Below are 21050 nucleotides of genomic sequence, written 5' to 3' on the forward strand. Positions count from 1 at the left end.
TGGTTGAAATGATGCGAACAGAAGTTTCTCCTGTTCCTGAATGGCAATTTTTCCTCAAATGGCTGTGGATGATAAATTTACACTCATTAACTCAGTAAGCAACAACTCTGTGCATTGATCTGCCTTGCCATGTAAAATGTTTTCTTTTTGGTTAATTTTTCCTGTGAAAATCTCTGGCTTTTAAAGAATTATTACCTGAGATTAAAAATAACACTACATATTTTTCAACTTTGACCTAATTAATCTCTCTCGCTTTTAATTCCATGGGCTATTTTTTCCCTTCCAGTGTATAGTATTTCGAAGTAAAAATTCAACCATCATTTAATCAAGTGGGGAATTAACTACTTTCCCTATCATCATTCTCTGTTAGGCAGAGAACAGTTGTAACTATGCTCCCATTGGTAGGTGGTAGTACCTTCCCGAGCCTTCGCTTCTTCCTGCCTCACTGTTTAGGGATCAGTGTCTTCCTTCCAGAGGCCAGTGAGGAACTCATTCTCCGGCAGGTGCTCTCCAGAGTGAAACATGTGGTTCACTGGGTCCTCAAACTTCAGTATGGGTAAGCATGGTTGTTCTGTAGAGTTATAGGCCTATCAATCCACTTGACCTCTTTATTTTTTGTTGGACAAGGCTTGTTAGATATTCTTCGTTGGTACTGCTTTTGTCCCTTTGGTCTGCAGATTTGTGTTATTCCTCAGTATTCTTTTTTTTTTTTTCTGGTTGGTCTTGATAATCTTCTTTAGCCTTTTGGTCATCTTAGACATCCTGGCATTTTTTTTAAAGATTTATTATGTTTCAATTAAGGATATAGTTACAGAGAAAATGAGAGTGATGAGGGAAGAGAGACAGAGATTAAGAGATCTTCCATCTGCTGGTTCACTCATCAAATGACCACAATGGCCAGGGAGGGCTGGGCGAGGCTCAAACCTGGAGCCAAGAGCTCCTTCCAGATTTCTCATATGGATGCAGGGGCCCGAGTACTTGGGCCTGCCTTCTGCTGCTTATCTAGGTGTGATAGCAGGGCGCTGGATTGGAAGTGGAGCATCTGGGATTCAAACCAGAATCCATATATGATGCTGGCTCTACAGGCAGTGGCTTAGCTTGTTCTGTTACAATCTTGACCCCCAAATCTAAGACTTCTACTCCTGTCCTTTTTGAGAAGATCAGGCAGGCAAGTGATAAAGTTTGTTAGTCATGTGTTAGCAAACAATGCAGGATGCTGCCGTCTGACGCTGTCTTAATTACAGCAAGGAATGCTTGAATTAGTTTTCATCAAGAGTATTGGTTGGTACATTGCAATTGACTGAGATTATACAGCCAAGGATCCCTTTGATCATTTGGGGTTAGGGAACAATATTTCTGTGCATTTTATTGTTTGTTGAGGCTCTGTTAATTTTTAACTGTAGAGAGAATTAAAATCATTCACTTGATTAGTTGGAGTCACTTATTAAAGGCATTGGGAAGCATGACATTTTAGGGATTAAAAGTGATACGCATAAAACTTTGAAGGTGTGAACATGCTAAGCACTGAAATGTTTATGATTACTATAGAATTTTAATTGTATAAAATCAAGATTTGCCCATTGTTATGGCCTGAGCAGGATTTGCCTTCCCAAACTCATGTAGATCCATAAATCTCAAAGCTGCACTTTTAACAGTTAAGGGATTCATGTTAATGATTGAGGTGGCAGAGTGGAGACTTGATAAAATTTTTCTGTCTGGGAAATGTGGGAGGTGTTTAGGTCATTAGGGGCTGCCTTAGGAACAAATCTCTTAAGAGAAGGTTGGTTACAAACCTCGCTTCCTTTCTGTATGCTTCCTGGCTCTCTGTGCGATCCACCACCTCCCTGTTCTGCCAACCACCACCAGGTGCCAGATTGATATGACAGCTCTTGGCCTGTGAGTCGCCAAACTATAAGGCGAAAGAAGCTATTTTCCTTCCTAAGTTGTTTCTCCTGGGCATTCACCATTCTCTTGGGCATTACCAACGTACTTTTTTTTTTTTTTTGTCAAAAATGAAATCCACAGGTCTGACTTTGACACAGTTTCAACTATACATTGCTTGATAGTTTGTCACTAGGATACATTACTTTAGTATTTATGATGCTACATAACAAATAATGCTACTGCATAAGACAATGATACCACATTTTAATACATAAGCAATTGGCTAGAAAATTATTTGTTATTTATAATGTTTATGCTTTATTTTTTAGTTGCATAGAGATAATGTAAGTGATGTAACATAAATATGCAGACATACTTATGCTTTTAAGTAATTTAGAGGCTTTCACAAAGAAAGTGCTAAAAACGAAATGCTGTAACTATGTCAGGCATTCATTTTTATTAAAGCCTATTTGGACTGTTTTGATTTGCAGTCCAGAGATTTTACTTAAATTTTCTGTTATTCAGTTATGTCATTCTACTGAGTTTAATGTATGACATTTTGCTTTTACATAAATCATCCCACTTTAGTCGTGAACACAAAGGATATCTTTCTTTATGGATGGTAACTACATAATCATTTGCATTAAGTACCAAGTAGTCACCTCAGCCTCTCAAATTTGATGTCTGGGAGCAAACGTGTCGCCTCATCACCTAACCATCTGGCCTCCTGACTCACCTAGTTCTATTCATGAAGTTACTGTTTTTAAAATCTGCCAGGTTTGAATTCTCTGAGTCTCTGTTAGTGTCTCACATTCAGGTGTTGGGAAATTTTGATAGCTGTTCAAAATCACGACTGTAACTTTTCTTTTGCCTTCTTGTTAAGACTGTATTATTCATTAAGACTTTCAGTAATACAGGTCAGAATATTAAATAAGAGACTTTCAACCAATTTCTTTGTATTTAATCTTTCCTGTTGCCACTTAAATGGATGTGAAAATTATTGCTGATTTTATCTTCTCTACTTTGCTTTTAATCTTTTCATCTCTTGCAAAAGTAATGGTCTCCAAAGACTTCCATTTTATTTGGAAATGAAATTTTAATGCCTTTGCTGCCTTAGCAAATTATTGTGGAGCCCGAAGTCCTAGGAAAGACAGTCAGTTCTGATGAAGCTGCATGTACATGTCACTCATCTTCAACAATGAAGAGCTCATTACCAGTGCTCTTCATTTCTAGTCCTACTTACTTCCCATGTGTGCCTTAATGAAAGGAGGCAAAGCACTTACATCACATTCTTCCATTTCTATATTTTAGTATGTGTCACTTAAACACATAAAGCATATCATTACGGTCACACCTGAAATAAAACTTAGCAATGATTCCAGTCAAATATCCAGCCAGCAGTGACATTTTTAATTGTTCCATGAGGGTCCAGTTTGTTTGATTCAGGGGTCACATCATGTCTACACCTCATGTTTGGTAGGCATGCCTTTTAATTATAGGCTCTACAGCTGTGTCCTCGTTTTATCCCTTGCCATGTACTTGTGGGAGACACCAGGACACTTGTCCTGTAGAGCTGATACCACTGTTTTCTGTAGCAACATCTGTGGTGCCTTTGTCTTTCTGTTCTCCACACACCACATACACTGGTGTTCGATTTAGGGTTCTGATTCCATTTCAATCGCGTCTATTTTTTTCAAGATTTCTTGAGAGATGGTGCTGAGTTCTCTATTAGACAGTATGTGCTGTCTGCTCAATCCTTCATTTTGTAGTCTCTGAAGCTACTGATGATCGCATTGATCTGTCATTACATTTTCTATTTGCTTATACAATGATACAGAATATATTGAAAAAAAGGGCATTACTATTAAAATTTTTTTTCATGCAACAGCTCTTAGGCTCTGGGATTTCTCCTCTCACCTTCTCCATACTCCCCTTCCTTCCCTCCCTTAGTTGTAACAATAGTATAATGCTTCAACAGCACTCACAAGTCCATCATTCTGCTATCTAAATATGTCCTGACATTGTAGGTATAGACAATGGCAGAAGGTCCAGAACTCCTACTGTCGAGATATATTTACCAGTTTCATTGGGATGCATTTGTGATGCTGAAGCCGACCATGCATACTGCAAAGTAGCTTCACGTCACAGTATACGTGTCTCTATTATACAATCCCTCCAGATAAATATATGTGTATACATGTTTACATATATATCTATTGATCTTGAATTTGCATGAAGATTGCTTATATCAGAGAGAATATGATATGTGTCCTTTTGTGACTGGGCTGTTACACTGACCTTATGATCTCTAGTTGGAACCAGTTCAGTGCAAATGGTGGAAGTCCATTCTTTTTTGTGGAGGAGTAGTCTTTCATAAAGGGCATTATATGTACAGAACACCAAGATGTTGTGATTTAACTTCCTTCTTTTCTCACCTGCTCTTAATTCTGATACAACGTGTGTGAGTGATGTGAGTGTGTTTGTGTGTTGGAGTTTCGTCTTTCCACTGTCAGTGATGACAATTAAAATACCATACACTTATCCATGCTTCCTACACTTTCCCATCTAACATACAGCTTTCCCAAACCTTGAAGTACAGATCAAATCCTTTTTCTACAAAACTTCTGGGACTAAAAGTCAGATTTAGCTCCCTCTCTTCCAAAATTTAATATAATGATAATTTTACAAGTTTTTACTATTAGAGAAATGAAAGAGTAACGTTTCTATAAAATATATTTGAGTCAAATTTGAGCTAATTCAAGAGTAGAGAGCTCACAGTATTCTTTTCTTTCTAAGATTTACTTTATTTTATTATTGGAAAGGCAGATATACAAAGAGGAGAGACAGAGAGAAAGATCTTCCGTCTGCGGGTTAACTCTCCAAATGGCTGGCACAGCCAGGGACTATCTGAAGCAATGGGCCAGGGACTTCTTCCAGGTCTCCCACACGGGTACAGGGTCCCAAGGCTTTGGGCCGTCCTCAGCTGCTTTCTCAGGCCACAAGCAGAGAGCTGGATAGGAAGCCAGGGCTGCTGGGATATAAACCTGAGCCCATATGGGATCCTACTTTAGCCACTAGGTTACTGCACTGGCCCAGTTGTTTGTTTGTTAAACACTTTATTTGCGTGAAAGATATAATGAAGGGGAGAGAGTGAAAGCAGGAGAGAGGAAAGGGCAGAGGAAGCTCTCATGTACTGATTCGCTACCCAGATGGCAGCAACGTCCCGGACCAGGCCAGGCTAAGGTTGGGAACCAGGAACTCAAACCGCATCTTGCATCAAGGACCCAACCACTTCATTATGTGCTGTTTCCCAGGGTGTGTACTGGCAAGAAGTTGGATTCCTGCAAGAAGCTAGGATGCAAGTTGGGGCATTATGACACAGCTTGCAGGCATCACAAGGCAGCTTTCCCACTAGAACAAAAGCCTGTTTCTGGGTTTTCATTTTCTTTGCACTTTTGTTTTGAGCATAACATAACAAATAATGCACATTAAGTCCTTATCGTAGAACATGGTGCGTATAAAGTACTCAATAAAGTAGCCCACTACGTAAGAACTTGAACTCATAATAAGTATTTATATGTACACACAAGTATGATTTTCCAAATCTCTAAATACTGAAATAAGAGAGTATATTGGGAGGGATTATGTGGCTCTTTCTTTGATTTCTACAGTACAGAGCTGCTCATTGCAGCCGTGGTGCTGTCGGGAGCCACAGGGTCAAACCAAGGCAGTTCCCATCGGTTTGCTGTGTAATGGAGATGGTTATGTCCAGATGTGAGGATACAATGCAGTATGCATCTCTACTTCTAGACAAAGACGGACTCCCAATGAAACTGTTTACCCTATCTTGACAATAGGATGCTGGACTCTCTGCCATTGTCCATGCCTGCAATGATGAACATATGACTTTTTATGAAAAACTATACTATAGTAATGATATAGGGGAACTCTGTGAGGGGAAAGGGAAATGGGGAGAGGATAAGGGAAATCATACGATATATGGAACTGTATCATAAAATGATAAAAAAAGAAGTAAACTAAAAAAGTGATGTTTTTTCCATATGTTTCTTTCATTGAGCCATTCAACCCAAAGCACAATTCAAATAGAAAATACTCCATTTCTTTCTTTCCTAATTATCTTGTCAACATTTTTAAAATTCAGGTTTTATTTTAGAATAGAAACACAGGTCCTGTTTGGCCATTTCCTCAAGACCATGGCCTTCACTTTGACCCAAGAGATGATGACTGTCATGAAATCAGCGTGCATCTTTTTGGTTAACTTTAAAATAATTTCCCCACGCATAGGAGTATATGTGGATCTGTGCATAACAATAAGTGGATATTTCCGTGTTCAGAACCTTCTTCCTCTCATCGCCGTTGATGAACTGCATCGTCCTGGAACTAGCTACTCCTTCCTGTTCCAGCATTTTGGAGGGGCAGGATGCAGCCGGGCTACAGATCTGAGATTCTATCCACACAGTGTGGTTGGAGGTGGATATGACGGAGGGTCTGTTCCTAGGAACATATGTTCAATGCAGAAGCCAAGAAATCGTTCCCAGATTGGAACCAGAGTCTTAATGCGATATCAAAGAGCATTTATTTATTGCTTTTGGTCAATTTACAAAGCTTTGCTTGGACGAGCAGGAGTTTCCTTTAAATAGTTTGTTTTAAAACCATTTCTTATGTTTTTTTTTTTCTGCTAGAATAAGTTAGTTTTTTAAATTTAACTTTATAAACAAAACGAGGAATCACAGACAACAGGAAATCGCCCACGAGACTTGATTACAACAACAAACCTGAATTGAGGGATTTTTGAAATTTTCTGTTTATATAATTCCACATCAAAATCTATAGGTTTCAATCATTTGTTAAGATTTTTTTTCTTGCCTCTTGAATTTGACAAAATGTCATTGTCATTCCTGGGGAGGACTGTCCTGTCTACCAGTGATTCGTTCATCTTGTGCTCATGGTTGATGCAGAACGGCTTATCCACCCTGACCCATGCTTCTCGTGGAGAAATAGCTTCTTACCAATCTAGCTTCCACAACCACAAGGTTCCTCTCTGGATACTATTCACTCACTTTTTTTTTTTTTGGTTGGAAAGTCAAATATACAGAAAGGAGGAGAGACAGAGAGGAAGATCTTCCGTCTACTGATTCACTCCCCAAGTGGCTACAATGGCCGGAGCTGAGCTGATCCGAAACCAGGAACCTGGAGCCTCTTCCGCGTCTGCCATGTGGGTACAGGGTTCCAAGCCTTTGGGCTTTCCTGGACTGCTTTCCCAGGCCGCAAGCAGGAAGCTGGATGGGAAGCAAGGCCCATATGGGATCCCGGCACGTGCAAGGCAAGGCCCCTAGCCACCAGGCTATTGTGCTGGGCACTCTTCACTCACTTTTAAGAGTGATGCATGTTTCAGACCCTGTTTTTTCTCTTTTTGGCCATTCACATTCCCCAGATGTCTGCTTCAGTTGAAACCATCTTGAATTTCATATGTTCTTACTACCGATTGTCTAGGGTTCACTTTCAGATACTGGTGGCACTGATTCATTTTCAGAGATTGGTGCATCTGTGCAACATGTGGATAGGAAATTGCTTGACATATTTCCTTCTTCTTCTATCAGTGTGGATCAAAGTGAGGGGGAATTTGGTCAAATACGCTTTAATCAAAATCTCGTCTTGCTAATTGATAGCCAGTTATAATTTTGTTATTCAAAAATGTTATCCAATGATATGTCATTTTTTGGCTGTTTCCATGCTTTCTGTGTATTTTTTAGACTTCTGAAACTTACCAACACAACTGACTGCTGAAACTGACCAACTAGGCTTCAGTCATAATTCTGATCATATACATAGCTAGGATTGAGAGATAAGGGATTTGAGAGTGTTGGAAAAATTAGCATGACAGTGTTTACATGTAAAATCTGACAGGGAAGACAATATCGATTTATCTATCTACATACATATATATATACATATATAGAATGCATCTAAGTACGTATGTATGTAGAGAAAGAGAGAGAGTGAAGATCATCATTTGAAATATTTATGAAGAAGTAGACTCAGAGAGATAAGAGTTACGTGAGAGCTGATTCCATCATTGTAGGAGTGGGATAAGGAACCTGTTTGCTCCATGCTCTCCCTTACCATATTCACATTGTTGCTATGGACACAGGTGCATGGAGACACACTTGAGTTTTGAACTGCTGCTAGTCAGTGACCACACTGAATGCAAGTTGGCTAGGACTAGGCTGAACAGGTTGGAACTGTTTTAGTAATAACATTGAAGAGGTATGCTTGGCTTTTTTCCTTACTGTGTTGATATTTGCAATAATGGACAAATTGCAATGCACTTACAAGGAAAGACACATGAATTAACTGCCAGATTCAATTAGGAGGAGACTTAATGAAGCAAAAAGAACTACTACTAATTCTATTAGATTTCTACCCATAAGCCCGTATCATTTTAATATCCTACATGACAACATGAAATGAAGCGCAACTACCACACCTCACGGTGCAATGACTATATTGAGAAAAAACAAAATAGTTTGAATTGTAAGTTGCATTAACCGATTTTTTTTTTTTCATGAAACACATTCTTAAACTGAAAGTTTGATGCTATTTCTATTTTTTTTTTTTGGAAACTGATAATTTTCCTCAAAATATATTTTAATGTTAACATGTAACAAGCTATTTGTTAATGAATTAAACATAATTCTTCTTTAAATTCTTAACTGTTCTATTTTAAACCATTCTTTATTTCTTTGATTCGAGAGCCATAATACTTACCATACTTGGCTCTGAAGTCGCGGGCTTGTGTTTGAACTCTGGCTCTCTGATACGGGGTGCAGCCACCCCCGGTGGAGTCACAGCTCTGTGCGGAATGTCACAGCTGTCCTGGTACACAGCCTTCGGAGTGAGGGCACTTCAGGGCCTCAGCACTCCGGAAAGTATGAAAGGAGCCTGACATCAAAACATGTGAAAACTGCTCACTGTAACTTTTCTGAAATCAATCTGCCCCCTTCACCCCTGTTTCCCCCCACTCCATGTACTGCCTGCTGTCTCCAGTGGTATTACATTTCCGTGATTCTCGAAGATTCTGCAATTTTTAAGTGTAGATTTGAACTTAGGAGAAGACAATGAGTGAGCGGACCGTGGGGGTCTGGCTGGCTGCAGCACAAAAGCTGTAAGAGGTGAGCTGAGTGGAGCTGGTATTCATTCCTTCATGTTTTCCTCCCTGTAACCATTTATTAAGGAAGCGCATGGCACGTGATATGTTGTTGGCTGCTGTCGAGGACGCAGGGTGAATTGTGCTTGAAGGCAGTGGGTTGTAATCTCCACGGAAGCAAGAACCTTGTCTTTGGTTCCGCCAGAAGCAGGGTGAGCAATCAGCAGGCTCCTGCTGGACTGCACAGCGGCCAAGCGCGGTCCTCTTGGCCAGGTGACTCTCCGCTCTGCTTCAGTTTTCCATTTACAATATGATGGGAAATGCCAGTGCTGTTTTGGATCGTTTTGGTGATTACAAATCTTCTCATGAAAAGTGCTTTAGCAGTTTCTTAGACTTTTTTCAACCAGCCTGCATGAAAGATTTTATTTTATGGCTGCTTGCTTGCCCAAGGAGCATAGGAAGAAATACAAAGTAGAATGGCAAATCATGTACATATTGTGTAAAAAGTCGTTAAAATTTAGGTGTTTATTTTTACATTTTTTTTTAAATCTACCTCTTTATTGGAAAGGCAGAGAGGAAGGGGGGAGGCAATAGAGAATCTCCCATCTTTCTATGTCACAGTGCTTGGTGCTGTACCAGGTGGGAGCCAGAAGCCAGGAACTCAGTCTGGGCCTCCCATAGCAACGACCTAAGTACTTGACCCATTGTCTGCCGCCTCTGAGGGTGTACTTTTTCTTTACTTATTTTGTTCAGACTCACTTAAATAAGATATCTAAGTTATAGTGGAAATCAAGTTGACAGAAACTCTATATCAATACTGAAAAACTGTACATGCTGAGTTAAGCAAATATTTCTAGTGACAGTAGTCTTATAGTTGTAAACAAGCCTGATTTTTAGATTATTTGTAATCTTATTTTATGATTTAAGTTTAAAAGGCATTGCAGTTCATTGAAGGAAAACATTCAAAACAGACTTTTATTCTAGTGAGACGATTTCAGGCTCATCTGAAATTTATTTTCGTAATTTAAATTCATCCCATAAACGAGAATTTCATAAAATGTGGACATTATTTTTGTCAGTCTGAGTACTCATTTTAAACCCTTTCAGGAAGGTGGGTGTGCCCCTGGTAGGAGCTATTTTCATGCAACTCTGCTTGTGTAAAGTATAGAACATGAATTATAATTCTCTAAAATTAGATTGCCACTTGCTTGGTCTGCGGCAAACAGCGCTTGATGTGAACGCCTAACCAGAGGGGCAGGATGTGGCCGTGAAACAGTCAGCTAGGGAAATTCACCCAAATATATCATAGCATTCAAAATATGTTTACTTCTAGGTAAGGAAATTGTTATCTAGTAAAATGCGGAAGAAACTAAAATGTCTCCCTTGAACTGGCATACGCTGGTATCTGCTCTTAAAGGTGGCGTTCCTCAGTAGAGCAATGCTTGCTGTTTTCTGAGGCAGAGGGCACCTTGCCCACTGGTACATGCATATATTGCAGACTTTATTTTTTTTCCATTGTTCATCGGCTGCTCTGATAGCCACATTTGCATGCTTCCTAATTTTTATAGCATTTGTTGTCATGACAACCCAGAACAAAAATGAAATCTGTTATTTTGGGAGGTGAGGCTGCGCAGGTGGGAGAGGTGCAGATGAGAGAGAATGCCCTGGACTTTGGCTCTGCAGAGCTTCCAATGCAAGAGGCTCTGTCTGCACTCCCCAGTGACACGGTGGCCTGTCGGCTTGGCCAGGCTTTTCTCTTCTGCATGACCTGTGGAACCTCTGTGGACTGAAGCAGTCGGTTCCAGTCTCATTCCATTGGCAACATGATAAACTGTGCCACTGGTTAACATCAAGACAAATTCATATAGAAGGAATTTTTAATGTGAATTATGACTTGCTAAGTAAGTCCATGTAGTCTAACAAAATATATGTATTTATTCATTTGAAAGGCAGAATGACAGAGATAGCAGGAAGGGTGGGAGAGAGAGAGGAGAGAGAGAGAGAGAGAGAGAGAAGGGTGGGAGAGAGGGAGGAGAGAGAGAGAGAGAGAGAGAAAGAGAGAGAGAGAGAGAGAGAGAGAGAGAGAGAGAGAGAGAGAGAGAGAGAGAATGTTTTCATCTTCTGATTTACTCCCCAGTTGCTCACGACAGCAGGGGCTGGGCCAGGCTGGAGACAGACAGGAAGCAAAAGCCTCATCTGCATCATCACTTTGTGTGGCATGGACCCACTGATGTCAGCCACACCTGCCGCTCCCGTGCCTTCGCAGGAAGCTGGGTGTGATGTGGAGCTGCGATTTAAATCAGGCACTCCAACATGGGTGCCAGCGTTGCAACTGGCCTCCTCACCACTGAAACAAACACTTGCTCCTACGCATGCTTGTTCTAAAACCCAATGGAATGTGCAGGAAAGTAACTTGAGTTCAGATTAGTCTTCTAGAAAAATTCTGATGATAAAAAGGAACTTCCTTTGGTTACTTATTTCATTGCAGCTGCCTATTTTGTAATTACATGCAGCGTGCTATGGAAGGCTTAATTGGTAGGAAATTTTATTGTTAGTGATATGAAACCTATATAAATAAGTCAACCAAAGATAAATAACAAACAAAATAAAAAATTATTGACAGTTCCATTGTTGCCCCATCCCATTTTTCTTTTTCTTCTGCTCGGTTCACTAGATACTACTTTTATTAAGCCTACATCATACTGTGCCACTACTGTTGTGTTTATCTGGCTCTTCATGACATATGATAGTGTTTTAAAAGAACTTTATATATAGCCAAATACAAAGTGAGTACCAATTTTCTACAGTTCATTCAGTAATAAAAATTTATTGAGTACCTATTATGCTAGATATTTGTTGAATTATTAAATCTGACTGATTAGATGTTTCATTAAATATTACTTTATAAGTGCAGCTTGCTTTCTCAAGGTACAGCTTTCAAATGATAAAAGTGAATAGTTTGAAAAAAAAAAAAGAAGATGACATTCACTACACTGGAAATACACACATTTACATATAACCTTATGTGTAGAAATCAAATCAGACCCTTCAAGAGGTAGGGGAAAACACTACTTGAAAAATATGCCGGTTGATGCAACTTAACATAATTGAATGAGAAACACATGGGGTAATGGAACTTTCCCATGTGCATTAGGAAGAAATTGTCTTTTACTCACTGCTCAGCTCCCACACACCTTCTTCCTCACGCCACTGAGCCTCCAGTCTGTCATCTGATGTCTTGCTCCCCGGCTTTCTTCTGTTCCATCTCTGCAGAAGAAAATGATCGTGCGACTATAAACAGATTGTCTGTTATTCCCTGTAGACTCAGCATTCTTTTTTTTTAAAGAATAGCTAATAATGTTTTCTATGTGTATAAGTAAAACAGAGAGGGTTACAAAGCAAGCCAATTATATGTAAATACATACATAAAACATATTTCTAATATATAGTTTCTCATATGCAGAGTCTTGTAGCTACCTTAATTTTTAAAAAAAAATTTGTATATAGTTCCATAGGCTTAGGAATTTCCTCTCTCTCTAATTCCCCTCACCCCACTGATTTCCCCTATATGCAGTAGTAAAGTCCTTCAAAAGCAGTCATACGTTCATCATTCTGCTATTTAAGTGTATTCTAATGTGAGAGGCACAGACAATGGTGGAAAGACCTAATACTCTTATTCACTATTGGATCTGACTCCCTGATGGTCTTTCTCCAATCCCTCCTACCTCAGGCAACAGAGTTTCATGGGCAATGGTACATGATCCAATGACACAGGCAACTTCACGTCACTCCATGGTGAGACAAGTGGAAAGATTCCAAGAAAATTTTAGTAATTTTGATTGCAAATTGAGAAATTTTGTCTGTTTAACTGGTAAAATATTTACCTGGTATTTTGTTCGTATTTGTAAAAGTTTCATTTCTCCAATAAGCAAAAATAGTAATACTAGTAGTAATGTATTAATTCAATAAAGCAACTCGACTTGTTGAAACACCGGTCCAGTACACTCTAGTTCTGTGTATTTTTCTTTGGACAGGAATGTTTCCATGCCTACTCCGATTTTCCAGCGCATGCTCCCTGGCTGTTTCCAATCCAACTGTAATCTTCTCTCCTGCATGAGTTTTTCCTTGAAACTTTACACTAAATTTCTTTGTATTTCTACCAAAACCCTTGTAGCCAATATTTATTGAATACAGTATCATTTAACACTCTGTCCCAGAGTAATTTTTTGTCTCTTTTCTTGGAAGTGGCACATTAGAATCCTGAGTTCTGTGGTTCATGAACTGAGAAATTTTAGGGGAAAACAGCTAGCTTTTTTGTACCTTAGTCTTCTCATTTAACAAATGAGGTTGTCACTAGTAACCACCACCTCTTAAAGCTGCTACAATGATGAAAGGAAATAATGTATGTGAAACATGAAATATAATCTAAACACCGTATAGGACTGCTAGTCCATTTTATCATGGTCAATGTTAATGGCACATTAAGTATTTTTATTGCCTTTGTTCAGGCATCAGGGAATGAGTACTTCAATGACTGTCGTCAGGGGAGGAAGCTAGGAAGACAGTAGCTATTGCTTAGGGGTGGACAGTCACTCGATTTCTCCAGATTTCTAGTGCGCCCTGGGGAGCTGGGAACGTTCCACAAAAGCACCCTTGCTTCGATACTGGAACCACAGCATGAGTCACTCATGAGACAGTTTTTTTCTAAGGAAAAACTAGCATTGCCAAAGGAAAATAGAGTAAAAAATAAAAGCAAATATCTCTAAAAATATTTTACCACAAGCACCACCTTTTTTTTTTTTTTGGCTAGAATACCTGGATTTTTTCTTAAGACATTTATGGTTGGGTAAACACCGAAAAGATGGATTTTCCTAAAAGAGAAAAGAGTGAGTTTGTGGAAAATAGTGGTTAGTGGTTAGCAGTAATCTTCAGCTGTAGATCAATTTCACAGCAGGTTTTCTTTGTTTTAAAGAATGAGGAGTGAATTTGAACATGCTGTGAAAATGATGCTTAACACAAATGTAGAACTGACAAAAATGATTTCTAAGTAACATCCTTTGTAGGATAGCTGTTGGAGAACACAGATACATGTATGCGTACTCAAGCATTTAATCTTGCAATGGTAGAGTGGTATGGCCATTTAATGTATACACTAAACAGTATACTAGAACTGTATTATGGATTCAGTGTTACCTAGGATATGCTTTATCAGGCTTTAAAACTAGTTCAGGAATGTTAAAAAAGTAAGGAGAAATGTGCTCAATTTAATATAATGGCACTGATCTTCAGGGACTGGATTTATGGTTTGTGGCCAAATTATTTTTGGTATACTGGATGTGAATTCAAAAGGAAGACTATAAACAAAACTCCTAGAGGGGTTAGAGAACGTGATTTAAGAGGTACATAAGCTGTGCAAAACAAGGGCAATAGCACAAGGTCGTAATTTACTGTAGCTGGAAGATAAGGAAAACAAAGGGAAACTCGGATTATTTTGGCCTTACAATCTAATTCCACATGTGTGGTATATATGCGCACATACACACACACACACAAACATATACACACATCCATTCAAGACTGTATACACACACAATAGGTTCATGCATGGAACTTAATAGAATGAGTGGTAACATTTTCTAGAAGAGACGTTTGAGTGGACTTACATAGCTGCTTTCAAGAACAACCTGCTAGGAGTGTAGGGCACAACAGTATGTCATGGAAGCTGTGAAATCATCACAGACTTCTGAGAGATTAAAAACTAGGTTCGACAAACCACTTAATTTCAGAACATGGTAGCAAACAATCTCATGTTAGCAAGGCAAGAAAAAGATCCCAATATTGTCTACCTTTAAGTTATAATATTTTATATTTAAAAATAGAAAAATATTATACAAAAAATAAAAAATTTAAAAATACTATAAAATAGAAATGTACAATATGTAAACAATGAGTCTTGGGACTTAAAGCATAAAGGATTTAGTATTTAGTATTAACATTTAATTTTCATGGCTTTGTTGTAGAGACAATAGATGGATACTTCAAAGTTTCATGGAGAAAGGAATTAAGAAGTGAATTTATTTTTGGTGCAAAAATGTTTGATATCCATGCATTTGATGGGTCATTGGAAAGTTAGGAGCAATTACATACTGTGCAAAAACATGTGTTTCAAAACTCTTCTGCCACTAAAATAAGAGCATATATATACACACACATATATATGCATATATATATATATCTACCTGGAGGTCATAATTACAGAGACAGGGAGAGAGACAAAAAGAGAGAACTTCTGTCCACAGGTTCACTCCCCAAGTGGTCGCAGCAGTTAGAGCTGGACCCATATACAGCCGGGAGCCAGGAGCTTCTGAGTACCCCACCTGGGCTTAGGAGTCCAAGACCTTGGCTCATCCTGGGGGCCTCCCAGGTCAACAGTGGGCAGATACATCAGGAATGGAGCAGCTGGGACAGGAACTGGCACCCCTCTGTGATGCCTGTACTACAGGTGGATGATAAGCTTGCTGGTACCATCATTCTGGTCCCCCATTAAGTACATTTTTTAATGCATTTCTGTGCTATCTGTCTATCTATCTAACTGGAGAGACTGGAGAGCTCCCATCTGCTGTTTCACTCCCCAGGTGCCAACAATGGCTAGGGCACAGAAGCTGGGAGCCAGGGACTCAGTGTGAGCCTCCCGCCTGAGTATCAAGTACCTGATCCATTGAGCATCTCCATTACCACCCCATGTGCATGCTAGTGGAAGCCAAGAGGGAACCCAGAACCAGGAATCAAATTCAACCAGTCTGAAATGGGACACGGTGTCCTCTGTGGTATCTTAACTGCTATGCCCAAATTCTGTCACTTCACAAACTCCTTGAAGTGTAAATGTAGTACAGGTCTTAGTCCTTTCTCATTAGCCTGAAATCTACAGTGGAAAAAAAAATAACATTCAGTTGCAGCAAGGTGTTTAAGAATTTTTTTTTCTTAAAAAAAAAAAAAAGATTTATTTATTTTTATTGGAAAGGCAGATGTACAGAGAGGAGAGACAGAGAGGAAGATCTTCCGTCCGATGGTTCACCCCTCAAGCGGCCACAACGGCTGGAGCTGAGCCGATCCAAAGCCAGGAGCCTCTTCCGGGTCTCCCACGCGGGTGCAGGGACTGCTTTTCCAGGCCACAGGCAGGGAGCTGGATGGGAAGCGGAGCTGCTGGGATTAGAACCGGCGCCCATATGGGATCCCTGCGTGTGCAAGGCGAGGATCTTAACCACTACGCTACCGCGCCGGGCCCCAAGAAATGGTTTTAAGGGTTAAGTTTGATCTTTTGCTTTCTCTGGTTCTTTCTCCGTAAGTTTGCCTTTCAAATAAAAATAAGTAAATCTTTTTTTTTTAAAGATTTATTATTATTGGAAAGCGGATATACAGAGAGGAGGAGAGACAGAGAGGAAGATCTTCCATCCGATGTTTCACTCCCCAAGTGAGCCGCAACGGGCCGATGCGCGCCAATCCGATGCCGGGAACCAGTAACTCTTCCAGGTCTCCCACGCGGGTGCAGGGTCCCAAAGCTTTGGGCCGTCCTCGACTGCTTTCCCAGGCCACAAGTAGGAAGCTGGATGGGAAGTGGAGCTGCCGGGATTAGAACCAGTGCCCATATGGGATCCCGGGGTGTTCAAGGCGAGGACTTTAGCCGCTAGGCCATGCCGCCGAGCCCAAATAAGTAAATCTTAAAAAGTGTGTGGGGGGGTGGGGGAGTTGGCACAGCGGCCAAGCACGCTGATCGTCTACCTGCAGCACTAACATCCCATATGAGTCCTGGTTCATGTCTCAGTTGCTACACTTCTGATTCAGCTCCCTGCTGATGGCAGAGGAGGATGGCTCAAATCCTTAGGCCCCTGTACCAGCATGCGAAACCTGGAGGAAGCTCCTGGCTCTTGGCTTTGGATTGGCTCAGCTCCGGCCCTGGGAAGTGGCAGATGATGGCTCAAGTGGTTGGGTACCCATTATATACATGGAAAACTCAGACTGAGTTCCCAGCACGTGGCTTTGTCCCACTCCGTTCCCAACCATTGCAGGCATCTGGAGGAGAAACATTCTCTCTCTGTACCTTTCAAGTAAAATAAATAAATCAATCAATTAAAAAAACTGAGCCTCGTAGAGGTTATTTGCACTGAGCAGACTACTGAAAGTTGCAACGTTAAAATCTAGATGTACGTCTGTTTCCGAAATCCTGTAATTTTTCTCCTGATCCACTATGCTGAATGATTTATGGCCATTCATATGTGTTTGAAAAGCCAGCTAGACAGACACTGGCCCTTTCTTCTCTTGGCATTAAATCTCCATTCATTTCTCCACCTCCTGTGTTTTCAGTGTCCTTGAGGAGTCTAGGAGACCGGACGCTCAGAAAGGGATACAGAAAAGCATGGCTAAAATCTAGCTGACTTTCCGACGACCATGCATCAGCCCACACATGGGTATTGTACAGCTTCTCATCCTGTCGGCAAACTGCCACTTTCCAGGAGTTGCTCTAGCAGGAGATTGGAATGACGGGACAGAGCTGGGTATCAAAGTCATGTACTTCCAACACAGGCACAGGCAATGCAACCTCTTCCTTAACTACTAGCTTGCCTGCCCCTCAGATTTTATTCGACACAAAATAACAGAGAGAAGAGGACAGAGCCTCCTGTGTTGGTAAGAGTACAATGGCGTCTTTTTCGTGACTGGGAGTTAGAGATTCTGCTGGCCACGGGTTCGTATGTGATGTCAGTGGGAACTCTGGATATAAAGGGTGGAGAAGCCTAACTTGGATGACCTGACTCTGGAGTTGTTAGTAGAAGCTGGAACTGCTCTTAACCGGAGCTGAGTCAGAAGGATATGAACCTTGGACTTCGCTCTGACAGTTGACTTCAATTAAACCAGCCTGGTTCTCTTCAATGCTGACAAATGAACTAGTCAGAAAGCACCAATTCTTTGATAACTTCTAGCATTCCCAACTTTTGCTTTTACTCAGCACTTGAGATTTTGTTTTCCTTTTACAGATTTACAATCGTTTAGATCCGAATTGCTGCGGATTCAGACCCCACAAAGAAGATGCCTGTGTCAAGAATGGACTGAAGCCAAAATGTGACGACCAAAACTCCGCTACTCTGGCGCACATCGTCCAGCGAAAGCAGGACCCAAGGCATTTGGTCTTTACAGACAATAAAGGTTTCTTTGACAGAAGTGAAGATAATTTAAACTTCAAATTGTTAGAAGGCATCAAAGAGTAAGTTTTGTGGTGCAACAACATCTGTAGAACATTACACTTACATTAAGGAAGTAGTAATGTTCTGAGAGAACTCCAAGTCTATGTCTGACCCATTTAAATCTTGAAGCCAGTGGTGAATATGAAACCTGGAAACTGAGATCCAGAGAAAGGGAACAAACTCAACAGGAAGAGAACTTAGAGTGGTCATGACAACACTTCCTGAGTTTATTTTATGGGGGCTTCCTCCCTCAGCTAATTCCCTCTTAGGATGAAGAGTGCGGAATACAATTCATCCACTCTTTTCAAAGACTGTACTTTAAACACATTATGCAGAGTCATGGTTTTGAAGTTCAGTCTCCTTTGAATATATAATTCACACACTGAATAGCAAAAATTAACACTCCGCTAATCCCCGATTTATATGTTGAATATTCCTGTTAATCCCTGTGAAGGCAAAGACAGATGGGTATTTTTGATTTCTTTATGGAGAGGGTTAGTCACGGAAGAGATCTATTTCATCTCACGCACTTTGCCCCAGCTAAATTAGAGAAAGCCTTAGAATTTACACATCATAGATTATTAAAACTTCATGCATCAAAGTTCCTGCTTAATTAATACTATAGCCACTGAGTTTTACAGTGTGTGTCTTATGCATGGTTTAATTCAGACTCATTAAGCACATCTGCTTTGTTGCTGTTGGTCTTTATACAACACAGAGTTGTGGCAGCTGCTGGTGCTGACAGGACTCAGGAAAACATGGCAATCCTTCCTAAAACTTCCTGAACCTCTCCATGACATGGGGCAAGCACAAATCCCACAATGTCGCACAGTTCGAGAAGGGGACAGGTGCTCCATTTGCCCTGAGAAAGTGACATTATGACAGGAAGCAGGGTGGCTATGGAGGACGGTCTAAGCCAATATTCTAGCAAAAGGCTCAAACTACAGAGAAGTTTGTGATTCATCTTCCATTTTATCAGCAAGGCAATGGAATGTCAAGGTTGCTATTCATTTCAGTTGGTCTCCAAGTTGGTCTCTTTGGAAGGAATAAACTAGAACCATCATCACAATCCCCCATGTGGGGGAAATTTAAGCACTAACTCCCTTGGGATTTATGGGAACCCTTGGCTCTGTGTACTCTGTGTGCCATCCATACTGCTTACACTGAAATTTGGAGAAGGTGTTCGGAATATCTGAAATTTCTAACAAAGTCTGCTTTTTATACACAAGTGTATTCTCACTTTAGTTTTAAAGTGCAAGTGATTTTATTTGGATATTGCTGTTGAGCTTCAGTATTTTTATTTATCCTTCCATTGTAATTAGCTGATTAATTAATCAGAGTTAATTGATGAGAGAGACAGGGATGGGACTCCCAGTCAGTGATATTCACCATGGCTAGGGCTAAGCTAGGCCAGAACTGGAAGGTAGAAACTCATGCCAGGTCTCCCACGTAGGTGGCAGTAAGTCCGCTGCTTGAGCCATCACTTGCTGACTGCAGCAGTGCCTTAGCAGAGGGATGCAACGTGAGAAGATATGGAACTTGACCCCAGGCCCTGTAGTACAGAATGTGGCTGATCCAACTGCCACAGCAAATGGTGACTCCTCATCCTCATTTTAAATAAAATGGTGGGTTTAGCGAAATGCTACCTAGGACTTCCACTGAGGAAGTTTGCTAAATTCTTCAGCTGATGTAGATGGCTTTAGCATCTCATATTTATTGCACCACCTCGACACTTATAGAATACTGTTCTACTTGGCAAATTAAAGAAGTTACTGTGGGTGAAATGACACTTAATGGAGAAAAATGTTTTTGCTGGCTTAATGGTATCCTTTCTAGTTCCGTGACTCTTTCTGCCTGCATACGATGACATTTAGTGGGATGTGAGTGTCGAGATCTCCGGTATATAAGATTCAGTTCACTTGAAACACATTCTTCTTGGATATTAGGAAAGGTGTCAGTCTGACAGTGACAAACATGTTTTGTTCCTCAAGGTACCGCTGGATAGCATGCGTTATGCCAGATAAATGAAGGATAGAGCAGTTGGGTAAAGGATAATGTTTCCCAGCAATTGCTAAAAATGAAATATCATGTTATCTTTCCAGGTTTCCTGAATCTGCAGTTTCTGTTTTGAAGAGCCAGCACTTACGCCAGAAACTTCTTCAGTCTTTGTTTTTGGATAAAATCTATTGGGAGAGTCAAGGAGGTAGACAAGGAATTGAGAAGCTTATTGATGTCATAGAACGGAGAGCCAAAATTCTTATCACTTACATCAGTGCACACGGGGCCAAAGTCTTACCTATGAATGAATGACAGAAGTTAACTGCTGGCCAGAGGGCTGGATGTTTTTATGCAGTTTTGTTTTGTTTTTAAATAAAGCACAGTGACTTTTTTTTTTAAAAGAAATGAAACAACGCCAATCAATACATAAAGCAAATAAATTTAATCATGCAGACTGGATGGGCTTGAGCATTATATGTGGACTTGTTTTTCAAAACATACTGCTCAAAAACATTTGCTTATAATTTTCTCTAATATTTTGACAAGTGGGTTTTCTGATTACTGATGAGTTCCCAGTTATTCTAGGAAGCACTTGAAATGTTTTTTTTTTCATTCGATTTAATAGAACAGTGTACACCAGAGGGCCTGCGCCCTTTAATAAACCATATTATATGCCATGTTTTGGGTCTGCTAACTTTCACTGCAAATGGTACTTGGTATTCTGTCCCTAACAGCACCCAGGGGCAATCCCACATTGGATAACT

General features: G+C 40.2%; 1 protein-coding gene across 1 annotated transcript in view; it reads left to right on the plus strand.

The window, feature by feature from the left end:
• Positions 1-20677, plus strand: part of GASK1B (golgi associated kinase 1B) — a 36943-nt gene extending 16266 nt beyond the window's left edge. Inside the window, exons 3-4 of the mRNA XM_004591408.4 lie at positions 18082-18308; positions 20391-20677. Coding sequence (XP_004591465.2) covers positions 18082-18308; positions 20391-20598 — 435 coding nt within the window. The 3' untranslated portion in view covers positions 20599-20677. The remainder of the gene's footprint in view (positions 1-18081; positions 18309-20390) is intronic.
• Positions 20678-21050: the final 373 nt, after the last annotated feature.

Source organism: Ochotona princeps, chromosome 32 (genome assembly GCF_030435755.1).
Source record: "Ochotona princeps isolate mOchPri1 chromosome 32, mOchPri1.hap1, whole genome shotgun sequence".
In the NCBI taxonomy this organism is placed as follows: domain Eukaryota; kingdom Metazoa; phylum Chordata; class Mammalia; order Lagomorpha; family Ochotonidae; genus Ochotona; species Ochotona princeps.